Source organism: Miniopterus schreibersii, assembly GCF_964146895.1.
Source record: "Miniopterus schreibersii genome assembly, chromosome: 1".
Classification (NCBI taxonomy): Eukaryota; Metazoa; Chordata; class Mammalia; order Chiroptera; family Miniopteridae; genus Miniopterus; species Miniopterus schreibersii.
Window position 1 is genome coordinate 52,646,929 of NC_138101.1, and position 13,846 is coordinate 52,660,774.

The 13,846-nt window shown below is 36.1% G+C and overlaps 1 protein-coding gene across 3 annotated transcripts in view; it reads left to right on the forward strand.

Moving 5' to 3' along the window:
* The window catches only part of HERC3 (HECT and RLD domain containing E3 ubiquitin protein ligase 3), a 104,471-nt gene that overhangs the window by 27,587 nt on the left and 63,038 nt on the right, over nt 1-13,846 (forward strand). For all 3 annotated transcript variants that reach the window (XR_013999999.1, XM_081153745.1, XM_081153746.1), the window contains exon 4: nt 12,316-12,475. Coding sequence is in view for 2 of the 3 variants with exons in the window: in XM_081153745.1 (XP_081009871.1) it covers nt 12,316-12,475 (160 nt within the window). In the remaining variant the exon portion in view is untranslated. The remainder of the gene's footprint in view (nt 1-12,315; nt 12,476-13,846) is intronic.

A 13,846-nucleotide genomic window follows, 5' to 3' on the forward strand; every position in this document is an offset into this window, starting at 1 on the left:
TTTTAGTTTAACTGACTACTCTCTGTCACTTGTTTTGGACTGGCCACCATGGCAAGACCTGACCCACTAGTCAAGAAGCAGCCTGCTTTGGTCTTCTTTCACTTTTACTGTTGTTCTCCTTACCTTAATGCATTCTTGACTCTAAATTTTGCTCTCTGTAATTTGCATATTTATATAAAGTACTAGGGCACTTTGACTTCTTTTAGGCTTTTATGCAGAATTTATTTCTGGTCAAGATTGCATGGCTGCCCAGGTGAGTTAGGTACATTATAATGGGGCATTTCAGTGGGAAAAGATGGTTTACTTAATAAATGGAGTCTATATAATCGGCTGTTCACCTGCAAATAGACCTAGACTCTCTAGCTCACTCAATATTCAAAAGTAACTTCCAAATGTATGAAAGTCATAAATGTAAAAAGTAACACTACAAAAATAATAGGAAAAATAGGTGCATGTGTTTAGAACCTTGGGGTTCTAAAGTGAGACAGGTGGCCCAGGAGCCATAAAGGAAATGATTGGCAGATTGCATGAAAGTTTAAACATCTTCTATGATATAAGGCCATAAACAAAGCCAAAAGACGAGTCGTAGGCTGGGAGAAATAATTGCTTTGAATTAACAGTTAGAGGTGTCATATCTCTAATATACCAGAGCATCTTCAAGTTGATAAGAAAAAGATAGGCAACCCCGTAATACAATGGACATTTTATAGAGGTGCGCTTGCAAATGACCAGTGAATAGATGCAGATATGTTCAGAGAAATGAAAGTGAAAATGAAATACCATTTTTTCATCCATTTCATTGGCAAAAAATTTCAGAGAGTAATAGCCACTGCTCACTGGTGTTTGAAAATTATCATTTTTAAGTGTGTAGTTCAGTGGTGTTAAATACTGTATATTCATAATATTGAGCCACCATCACCACCATTTATCTCCAAAACTCTTTTCATCATGTCTATAAGATTTGTTTTTCTGATATAGGTAATTTGTGTCCTCTGTTTGTTTCTTGATTACACTGGCTAGAGTTTAATCAATTTTATTAATATTTTCAAATAAAAAGTTTTTGGTTTCAATGATTTTTCTAAAACTTTTTTTGTTTTCTGTTTCATCGATTTGTGTTCTTATATTTATTATTTCCTTTCGTCTGTTTATTTTAAGTGCTTAATTTACTAAATTTTGTTTTTTAGGTTTAAAAATTTTTTTTGGTAATTGTTTGATTCTGCAAAAAATCAGAAGGCACTGATGGACAGCCAACCCATCCCTTTGGTGCTCTGACTGAAAACAAGTCAGCTTAGATATATGATGGACTAAAATATCACTACCTAAGGCTTCAAGCAGTGAGAGGAGCAGCCGTCACAATTTTTCTGGTTTCTTAGTGTGGAATTTTAATTCACTGATTTGCTGCTTTTCTTTTATGCTAATAAGCATTTCATACTAAAAATTTTGTTTTAAGCATCACTTAAGCTGTATTCCATGTGCTTTTATTTTTATACAGTTCATAACACTTTGTAATACTTTCGCTTATGATTTTTTTCTTTGACCCATGGGTTATTTAAAAATGCGTAGTTTAATATCCAAATATATGGGGATTTTACTGATATTTTTCAGTTAATGATTTCTATTTTAATACCATGTGGTCAGAGTACAAATTTTGTATGATTTCGGATCTCTTAAATTTATTCAGATTTGTTTTATGGCCCAGAGAATATGGTCTGTCTTGGTGAATGCTCTGTCTGCTATTGAAAATAATGTATATTTTGCTGTTGATGGGTAGAGTATTTATATATGTCAGTTAGGTCAGGTTGGTTGATAGTGTTGTTCAGATCTTCTAAATTTTTTTGTATCCTACTGATTTTGTGTTTATTTGTTCTATCAATTACTGAGAGAGTCATTTTTACCACCCTGAACAAAAAGACATTGTTATTACTTAGAAATATAGCCTTCCAGAATTTTTCAAACATCAATATAATTTTAATGAGGTCATATTAAAATACTTCTTTGTAGCATTCATTTCCTCTTCATATCTTATGAATATTTTTCTGGGATGATCCTGTTCATATTAGCTTTTTAAAAGACTGCATATTTCAACTTTAGTGTATAATCGCAATTTATTTCTAATTTTTTTTTCTGTTAATTGCAATGTAATGTACAGTATTTCTTTAGGATATATTTGTAGAAATTCAACTGTTGTATTGAAGACTATGCAAAATTCTAAAGCCTATGGAATATTGTCAAAATGTCTGCCTTAAAGTTTGTACTGATGGGTAGTATACTGACAGTAAGTGTCTACTATTTACTTTGTTAGGCGGTATATAGGGTTTTCATCATAATTTCAATTTTTTGATCCTTCATTTTTAAAAATATATATATTTTTATTGCTGACAGTATTACAGATGTCCCCGATTTTTTCTAAAAGCTAATAAACTTGTTATCTCTATATCATTTGATTTAATCAAAGACAGTTTTTACTACATTTACCACAGTTTAAATAGTTAGACAAAAATAGGGACTTTTTACACAGCCTCTTTGAAAAGAAGTGGATTAGCAAGTATTTTGTTGTGATTGCACAGTTAAAACATGTCAGTTTCCAGTGTGTATTTTGTGACTTAGTATAGAGAGGTTTTTATTCTCTTTTGGGTCAATCCATGGGTTTTGGCTGCCTTCCAAGGAGGCCCAAGTTAAAATATTTGAGCTCTAAGGAGGTAAAATAGTGCAAGTGGTTAAGTGTAGTATATGGTAAAAATTGGGAGGGGTAAGTTTTTATTCTGGATGAGAATAAATGTTTATGAGATAATAGAAAAAAAAAAATATATATATATATATATATATCGGTCTCTGTTCCTAGTTCCTGCCTGGCACAGAGCTCCATAAAAACCCTCATAATTTCCTAAGTGATAAGAGCACTACAAGCATCTCTTGTTCTAATAGTTGGTTTTTTACCCCATTCTTGGCACAGAGCTTCTAAAACCTTGTAAATTCCTAAGTGATAAGAGCACTAAGAGCATCTTTTGTTTTAATGAGGTGACTGGGTGGGCTCCTAGATGGGGGCTGGTCACCAGACAGACCAAGCAATGATTAGAAGATTAGAATTTTCAGCCCCACCTCCCATTCTCCAGAGACAGGAGAGAGGGGCTGGAAATGTAGTAAAGGAGCATGCCTACCTGAGGAAGCCTTCTATAGTAAAAGAGACAAACAGAAGTGGGGGAAACTGGGATTTCTTAATTATGTTCTATTTATATTAGTAGATCTAACACAGATTAATTTGTTTTCTAAATGGGCCTGTCTTGGTTCTGCACTTCTGATTCATGTATTTTTTGAAAATGTTTTAGTTTCTCCATTCCACTCCATTCCCACTGTAAAGATGATGATACTTTGAAATATCCATGAACTCCTCCAGGGATTTTGAAATAACCAGCTCATTTTCTCCTCCTTTACTAGGAATCATAGCTTTTTAAAAAAAATTTATCTTTATTGTTGAAAATATTACAGATGTCCTCCCTTTCCCCCATTAACTCCTTCCACCACCACCACCCCCAGAATCATAGCATTTTAAAAATATGTTTTAATTGATTTTTAGAGAGGAAGGGAGAGGGAGAGAGAGAGAAACATCAATGAGAGAGAATCATCAATCAGCTGCCTCCTACATGCCCCCTACTGGGGATCGAGCCCACAGCCTGGTCATGTGCCCTGACCCGGAATTGAACCGGTGGTCTCTTGGTGCACAGGATGATGCTCAATCCACTGAGCCACACTGGCTGGGCAGGAATCATAGCATTTTAATGTCTGTGATTTCTTTGGCAGTCATATCAGACATCTTAACACCTAACATTTGCATTTTGATATTAAAGACTTTATATATTCCACAGGTGTTTCCTAGCATTTCTTTAATGTGAGGCAGCCTTCCTATAGTTTACATTCAGTTCTAGGTACCCAAGCAGGCACTCTGGTGCTGTCATTGTACAGAAAAGGAAAGCTCTGTAAAGGAGAAAGCATCTGTGGTAACGTGTGAGCTGACCTTTGAGGGACTGTTAGTATTTTGTGCCTGAGGATTAAGATTTCTGTTTTCTTGGAGGGTCTTAATTATCACCTGGAATACTCGGGCATTTGACGATACAAAGTTATATTCACCACTGTGGGGACCACAGAGGTCCCTTCTGCTTTTAGGATTCTCTCTACCAGAGCAATCAGATAGTTTCCTAATTTACAGTCTTTCTCTGTTAAATCCTTTTAAGGAGTCAGATTATGCCACGGTTGGCAGTTCTGAGTTTCTGAAAATAACTGAGTCACTGCAGCTGATTTTATTCTGACTAGTGGAGTGCTAATGACTCAAAAACACAAATACTTCTTCCCTCCCATTGCCTGTGACAGGCCTCCATATGTTCTAATTCACTTAGTCAGTGTATTTGGCTTATTGCATCCAAAAGCATACATGGTAAATTTAGATTTATGGCTTTGAGATAAAATATCCTCAGAAACCTTTTTCATAGTGTATAAGTATTTTTGGGTTCTGTATATGAACACCAAGGCCCAAGATTTAAGTCATCTGTCCCTGAACTGAGAAATACTACTCTGAACTCTGTCATAACGATCTTTCTCTCTGATTCTTTAGTTGGAAAGACTTGGGCAGTCCTACATGGGATTAAACAAGTAAGTGTTTGATATACTAGGATAACTTAAATGAAGTATCAGCTGCTGAGAGATTCTCCCTGCTTTCAGGAATCCAGCCCTTCACTGTAGAGGAAGGTTAAACATACTTTTAGATGAACATTTGTGGGAGAGCTGTTCCTTTGCTTTTTATCATCCATTTTTTGTTGTTGTTCCCAAGTAGAACAAAGACAGTTTATGGGCTTTCTCTGATTTTTTAAAAAAACACATAGCAGGAAAAAAATGTTATTTTAAAAATCTGGCTCTGGGTTTTTAGTTCCAGGCAGGATGGAGTAAGCACATTCCTTCCTACTGAATGCAATATTAAAACCTGGACAGAATGGCTGGAGCAGCTATTCGAGGGTGCTGGAAAGTAAATAATGGCAGGTAGATTGGGAAAGAAGACTAGAATTCAAAGTACCACTGAAATGGCATTGAGTTTACCATTTTCCCCCTCCGGTCCTCTTGCCCTTAGGCTCCAGAGGCAGGCACAGCTGTGGGAGTACAGTATGTAGGCTAGAGAGCTAAAAAAGAGCCCCAGGAAACCTTAAAGTATTGGGGTTCTCAGAGAAGGAAGAGCTCAGGAAAGCAATTCCATATAGTTATCTATGAACTATGGGCTTACCTCTGAGTTGTGTCTGTGTGGATCTGGTCCTACATAGCATATGGATGACTTTGAGAACTGAACTAATAAATAGATCATCACAGAAGTTCCAGACTGGACACCATATGGTACATGCAGGGCATACATCCAAATAGCTTTTGAAAACTAAAACAAGATTGTTAACATTCACTAGCAGATTTCAATAAGACCCAGAGTCTTATAATCAATTTTTTTCATGGTACAATCCAAACTTGCTCAGCATATAAAAATCCAGGGAAGTCTCAGCTAGCATGGGAACAGACAACAGATGCCAGTGCTGGAATGACATAGATGTTGGGATTATCTGACGAAGACTTTAAAGCTGCAATGATACAAATGTTCCAACAAGTTGCCTCAAAATCTTGGGAAACAAATGGAAAAATGGAATTCTTAGCAAAGAAATAGATGATATAAAAAAGAACCTGTACAATAACCAAAATGAAATATTCACTGGATGGCCTCAATGGAATGAAGATGACAGAGGAAAGAAATCAATGAAGTTGAAGACAAAGCGATAGAAATTATGTAGCCTAAATAATAAGAGATAAAAGAGATTAAAAAAAAATTAAACAGGATTTCTGGAATCTGTGGGGCAAGAACAAAGGTCTAACATTCATGTCATTGGAGTCTCAGCAGAAGAGGAGAAAGAATGTGGCACTGAAAATAATAATGACTGAAAATTTTCAAATTTGGCAGAGGGCATAAACCTACAGATTCAAGAAGTCCAGTAAACCCAAGCAAGATAAGCTCAAAGAAATCCATACCCAGACAGATCACAATCAAATTTCTGAAAACTAAAGACAAAGAAAATACTTGAAAGCAGCCAGAAAAAAATAACATATTACCTATAGGGGGATGATTATTGAAATGACTGAATTCCACCCCAGAAACCATGGAGGCCGTAAGTGATACAACTTTTTTAAATTGCTAAAAGAAAAGAAGTCAACCCAGAATTCTGTATCAAGCAAAAAAAATAGCCTTTATACATGTACGTGAAACAAAGACATTCATTCTCAGGTGAAGAAAAAGTCAGAAAATTCACAGCCAGCAAATTTATTCTAAACAATAGCTAAAGGAAGTTTTTTGGACAGCAGGAAAATGATACCAGAAGGACTATATTGAAACATCAGGAATGAAGGAAGAGCAGTAGAAATAGATGTCTGGGTAAATATAATAGACAGTTCTCTTCTTGAGTTCTTTAACATATATCTGATGATTGAAAGCACAAATTATAACATTGTGATGGAGTTTTCAGTGTATGCAGATGTAATATTTAAGATTACTACAACTTAAAGAGGGAAGGGGTAAAGGGACCTATATGGTAGTAAGATTTCTACATTCTCCTTGAAATGGTATTGATTCTAAGTAAACTCTGAAAATATAAATATTTAGTTTGTAATCCCTAGAGCAATCACTTAAGTAACTATACAAAGAGATATAGTAAAAAACAAACAATAAATTAAACTGAAATACTAGTAAATGTTTAATGAAAAAGAAGGCAGGAATGAGGAAAAATAACAATGAAAAATGGGACAGAAAACAAATAGTAAAAAGGTAGTAAAAAATCCAAACATATCAATAATTACATTAAATATAGTCTAAACAAAACAATAAAAATACAGAGATTATTGTATTAGGTTTAAAAAAAAAGAACCCAGCCATATGCTGTGTATAAGAAACTGACTTCAAAATAATGATATAGGAAGGTTAAAATACCCACTCCTGGGTATTTACTCCACAGAAATGAAAACTTATTCTCACACAATAACTATACATGAATGTTTATTGAACGTTTATTGAATGGTTACTTGTGCTTACATTCATAGAATTACACACTAAAAAAAGTCAATTGTATGATAAATAAAAAAAGATTTTTGAAAAGCTGGCTCTGGTTTGAGTTCCCTGGCTCAGGAACAAGGTTGGATTCCTCTTACAGAGATAACTCTTTTATGGGGGTGGGTACTTTAAATTGTGAGTTGTTAGAGAGTTGAGATGTCACCAGGCATAGCCCAGATCCCCAAAATGTTTAGACAAAAATAATTAAGGAAGTAGTTGAAATATAGTTTAGGAACAAGACCTTTCAGATATAGAAACAAGTAAAATGAGGGAGAGAGAGCCTAGTTATGTTGCCTCAGGCCAAGGGGACTCCAGGAGGAAAGTCGGACACTTGGAAGTTCTCTTTATTGGGATCTGCAAGGGAATTTGGATTGTAATCCATTTTGAGTGGTTTGTTGAGATAGTTTGTTTTCATCACTGTACCCCTCAGACTGGGTTGATAGTACTTTGAGAAAAACTGCCAGGGGAGAGCAGAGTATACGAGCAGGAGGCAAGATGTGAACCAGAGTGAGACTTCAGTGGGCAACAGAAACCAGGGTTGGTTGAATGTGAAGATACAGAATCTATAGTGGCAGGGCAAAGCACTGGATTTCCCACCGTGTGGCTGTCTTTGTTTTTTACTATTAAAGGAAAATAATCTTTAGAGTAGATAATTTGGGGAAACTAAAAAAGGAGACAGATAAGTGATGAAAGTGTAATTCCTTTTGTCATATTGTTGACATTCAATTTATTTTGTTATAGTTTTATTAGTTAAAAATTTAGTACCAAATATTGATCACTAATTTTTTATATCTTGTATACTTTCCACCCAACTGCTCATATTGTTAACTGCAGACTATTGGGTATATAATTCTCATCTGAATAGTCAATAGGGGGAAAGAGTCAGTTTCCCATTATCCATAACTAGACTATTCAATTCATAGTTGCTTTCATCAGTTTAAAATCTGCTTAGTCAGGAGGGAAGATAATATAGCCTAGTGGGTATAATGGACTTTGAAGTCAGAAAGACCTAGACCCCGTCCTGGCTCCACCACTAATTAGCTGTGAACCTTTGCAAAGTTACATACTTTTTCTGAGCTTGGGCTTAGTGCCCTTGCCTTACAAGGTTGATGCAAGGATTAAGTATCGGCATCATCCATCTATCCTCTAGGCCCATATCGTCCTTCTGTTACCACACTTTGGTGTTTAATACCCAGTTTACTATTAACTTGAAAATACATTAAAAAATTATGATGGGCTCAAAAGCCAAGTAGAAATAATTCTAATAATGTAAGTCCATTTGAACTGCTTATTTGCTCTAAGCAGCGTTTCACATTTGCTACTCTTCTGCCCTATTACCTTGGCTTAGTGGGAGTTGACAACATTGCTAAAGACTTCTAAAGACTTTAAAATGTTGCTTTGAGAATGCCAGAGAGAAAATAGGCTTTTATCCTAAAAAAATGCCCGATATTTCTTGTGTGTTTATTTTAATGTGTGGGTCGAGGTACTGTCGTGATCTGCAAAGTATGGTGTATAGTCTTGACATAATGAATCAGAAGAGCCTGTGTGTGAAAATGTGCACCTCAGCCTGCGTGTTCCTAACTGGGGCAGGGGTGTAATCAGTGAGAGGTGTGAATGAAGCATTCATTGGCACATTGGCCTGACCTAGGGAGTAGACTCCAGCAGAGGGATTATAATTTCACTGTAACAGATCCCCAGTCTGAACTAGATGAGCTGTTTTCTGGCTAGAAAAAATAAGTTGAACTTGGTACGACCAGTGGTTTAAAATTCTCCACAAATCTTTGTATTATTTAACAGTTTCTCTGCCTTATAGCTTCTCTGCCTTTGGGGCTGCAACTTTTGTTGTGATGGTGGTTTGGTGTCTGTTTTGTTGGCTGATATGTGATTATGGGACAGGAATTGGCTTGCCTAGGACTTGACCAGACTGGGAAGAAATGGTACTTGGATTCTAGAAATGCCCTGTTGAGGCCACTTAGCTTAGCTATGGTAAACAAGGTCAAGAGGATGCTATTGACAAATTTTGAGGCAAGGAAATAGGTGGCAGATCAGATAGTGTCCTGTCAGGTAGTGCAGAAACTTAGTATAATATTGTCATAGGTTGTTTGCTAACATCCAGGCAGGAAAGGCTAACGGTTGGCGTAGGAGGTCAGGTTGTAGGGCAGTCCTCAATCATGGCTGAGGTATCACCCAGGCCTGGGAGGGCATAGAACTGCCCAAGTTCTGGAGTGGTGGTGCGAGACAGAAATATGGTCAGAGGAGTAGTTAGAATCACCTGAACTACTTCAGTAGGAGTATCTTACATTTTTCCAAAGTAAAGGCAGTGCATAGGGAAAGGCTGAGAAGAGAGGTAGGTTCTAATACCAAAGAGAGATTAAAGAGGATGGGCTATGGGAACAACAGGAGTTTACAGCATCTTTCAGGAGATTTTTCTGACATGAGCAGATTTTTAGCTGATTAAATTTTTTAAAAACAGTGTTTTGTTTTTAAGTAATATATTTATACAGACTATGCCTAGGTCAAATAGCAACTCCCTGCTTCACTGTCCTTATCAGTCTCTCTCGCAGGGGCTGTTATTTTGATATTTAACTTTATAAGTAACATGCTTATAATGTTACTTTAAATTTTTTTTTCAGTATTGGACATTAATCTGGAGACTTCACAGTGGGGAAGACTAGCATTTTCTGTATTATATTCTCCACACTCCCTTTCCTCTTCCCTCACCCCTAGAAACTTATATTTCCAAATAGTTGAGTTTTTAAAATCAATTGACAATTAAATTTTTAACTATATAATATAAATTATATTTATTTGGTTATTATGACTTCATGTAGCATGATTGCTTTTACTTCCTGTAAAACATTTAGTGTTTTCTGGAGTTAATGATTTCATTTTTACCCTCTTTGGCATAGTAACCTCTGTATTGTCTGACAGAATTATAAAACTTATAAAACTCATCAGATTGTATTTCTTTTTTCCACCTTGGAGACATTCTCCAACTTTGCCTCACAGACCTGCTACATAGCTGTCTTGGAAATATTCTTTACCTCTCCTGTGTAAAATCCTTTTTTTTTAGATAGAATTTATTGGGGTGACATTGGTTTGCAAAACCATACAGGGTTCAAGTGTACAACTCAACAAAACATCATCTGCACACTGCACCATGAGCCCATGGCCACAAGCAAAGTCTCTCCCCATTTCCTCTTCTTTGCCCACCTCTGCTTTGCCCCCATCTCCCTTTTCCTCTATCACCACACTGTTGTCTGTGTCTATGTGCTGTGTCTGTATGTTTTTTTGGCTAATCCCTTCATCTTTCATCCAGTCCCCCCCACCCCCCTCCCCTCTGACAGCTCTCAGTCTGTTCCATGTATCCGTGCCTCTGTTTCTGTTTCGTTCATCAGTTTATTTTGTTCATTGGATTCCACACATAAGTGAGATCACAGGACATTTATCTTTCTCTGAATGGCTTATTTCACTTAGCATATTAATCTCCAGGTCATCCATGCTGTCACAAAAGGTAAGATTTTCTTCTTCTTTATGGCTGTGTAGTATTCCATTGTATAAATGTATCACAGCTTTTTTATCCACTCATCTACTAATGGGTCCTATGTAAAATTTTTGTTTCCTGAATCTTTGTTTTGGAGGCATGATCTTTTGGTAACTTCTGAGATAGGCAGCTTGGGAAGTAAAATATTTTGAGAGCCTTACATGCCTGAAAGTTGTTCTTTTTCCCCCCTCATATTTGATTCAGGGTTGGCTAAGTATAGACTTCTCAGTTGGAAGTCATTTTCCTTCAGAATTGTGAAGGCATTGCTCCATTGTCTTCTAGTTTACAGTATTGCTTTTGAGAAATCTGATGCCATTCTAATCTCTGTTCTGTTGTATATAAACTCCTTTCTTTTGAGAACTTTTAGAATCTTTGTTGGTGTTCTGAAATTTCAAGATGAGGTACTCTGAAGTCATTCTTTTATCAGTCATTATTCTGAGTCCTTACTAGGTCTTTACAATGTAAAACTCATGTACTTAAGTAATGAGAAATCTTGTTTTTCTTCTTTGAAGTTTTCTAACTTGTGTTTTTTCCATTCTCTCTCTTTTTAAAATTTATCTTTATTGTTGAAAGTATTACAGATGTCCCCCTTTTTCCCCCCACATTGACTCCCTTCCCCCCTATACTCCCCTTCTTCCCCACACTATTGTCTATGTCCATGGGTTATGCATATATGCATATTTTCTATTCTCTTTTTGGAGTTCTTTTTTGTTATTGTACCCTTTAGAATAACTCCCTCATTTGTTTCTTTTTTTTCCCTTCTCCGTTTTGTTCTTTGCTTTTTTGTTCTATTTCTTAGAAAATTTCTTCAATTCTAATTTCTTATTCTGCTTTTGAAGGTTTTTCCTTTAAATTTATGTTGCCATATTTTCATTTTTCAAGGTAATTTTGTTTGCTTTCTAAATGTTTGAATGTTACCTGTCTTCTCTTTCTCTAATGACTTACAAATTTTTTTTCTGTTCCCTGCATGATCCTTTTCTTTAGAGTTCATTTCTTTCCTGTTTGTTTTCCTCTTTATCTTTCACATTATGCTTTCCCTCAAATTTATGGTGCTCCCTGGCCAGCCTTTTATATTTAAGAGTGAAGTACCAAAATGCGAGTGAAGCTACGTGTGGGCAATTCTTGTTAACTAGTGGGAAGCTGGGTATTTCATTGGAGTACCCACAAATGTTAGTATTTGTGGGCCTCTTGGGCCAGTGTTATGAGAGAAATCCTCTTATCTCCTGGTTGGATGTATATGCGACTGTGTTCTGGAAGAGGGGAGAAAGGTGTTTTTCAGGATTGGGGAGGGAGCATTCTAGGAGGGTTGAACCAGAGAGGCCCAAATATGAGTGAAAATGAGGATAAAAGCAGTAGGATTGAGTAAAATTCTGCCTGGGAACAATGAGACCCCCTCCTGGAATGCTCCCTCCCCAGTCCATGCACATGAGGGACCATCTGAGATGTGTGTGCTGCTATAGGTGTGTGTGCTGCCCAGTATAGCAGGGGTCTAAATTGACAGCTTTTAGAAACCTATAAAATTTATTATCTCTACTATAAATATGCAGATTTAGTGGTTCTCTTTGAAAAACAAAACTACCTAGGAAGATGATTCTATGTAATTCCTGTTTCTGGGCTGTACATTTTCCACCTTTGGTTTGGTCTCTTTCAGAGCAAATTGGAGCGTTGGCAGATCAGCACATTGTCCATGTGGCTTGTGGCGAGTCCCACAGTCTGGCCCTCAGTGACCGGGGCCAGCTGTTTTCTTGGGGTGCAGGGAGTGATGGTCAACTGGGACTCATGACTACTGAGGATTCCGTGGCAGTGCCCAGGTAAGAATGTCACAAAAAGGAATCTGAGTTTTCAGATGTCACTTGTTGTAAATATTATTTCCTGCTGTTGCTTTCTTAGACATCTTGCTTTAGTTTCTGCTTTCTTCATTTAATTGCTTCTCTTTTGTGCCACTGGTGTGCCTTATACTGTTCCAGTACTTGTCACAAAAATCATAATTATTTATAGACGCATGTATCTCAAGTTAAAAAATGTGAGTAGTTTGGGAATGTACTTTATTCTAGTAGCCTAATTGTTCGCAGAGTGCTTGGAACTCGATACATTTTTGAATTTAAAAAAAAGCATCTTTTCACATGCTGGACTTAATAACCTTTAACTTAAAATTGCAAGCCTAAATCAATTACTCAATTAAGCACTTTAAACTAGAGTCACAAGGCTGACCTGCTACTCTAATAATAGGCCAAATTACTTTAAGCATTAAGAACAGCTAAAATACCAAATATGCATAAACTGTTTAGCACACAAATACTAACACAGTGGTTTTGAGTCTTTTAAATATTTGTTTCTAAATCTTAAATGATTTAATTAAATATCTAACAGGTGCTTCACCACTTAAAAAATATCCAAAATATTGAAGTTACTTTCAAGTGGACTTTTTTGGGGTGGCGTGCCAGTTTGTTGAAGGTTCTTAATGATCAAAGAGGCCACCAATTTATTTTCACCATTTAATTCCTGTTCCTTTATACTACAAATATACACATACCCCATTGTAGCACTTGTCACCTTTTTTGTAATTATTTATTTAATGACTATCTTTAGTATAAAGCTGGGAGCTCTTGATGGCAGGAGACCTGGAGTATTCACTTTAGCATCACCATTACTAAGGGTGCCCAGCACATACATTGCTCAGCACAAGTCTGTTTAATAAATGGCCTCTCTTTGCACCCTGCCCAATTATTGTCCCCTTTAAAGGACAATATATTCTTCTTCCTCTTTCTTTTTGCTCTTCTTAGATTTTTGTCTTTTTAATCAAAGCTGTTTTAAGGAAAAGAGGAACATGGAGGTAAGAGTGATTTGATTCACTTCCTGATTTAGAACAGGTAATGTCTTGGGTTCATTACTTTTAAAAGTTAATTTAATTTTGGGGGAAGAGGGAGAGTGACAATAAGAAAAAAGGGGTGCTATATTTTAATGAAATTGTGGAAAAGATTTATAACATTAATGACAAAAGTATTTCATTTGTTGATGCTAAAGAATCAAAGACTTTTAGTGGCATTTCATTTCTAAAAGTGAAGTAATCTGTGTTAAAGTAGCAATTTAATTTTCATTAGCCATGTCTAAATTATGGATGACTTTTGAGACTTAGGTTTGTGTATAATTTTATATTATAACTTAATTAAAATAAGTTTATT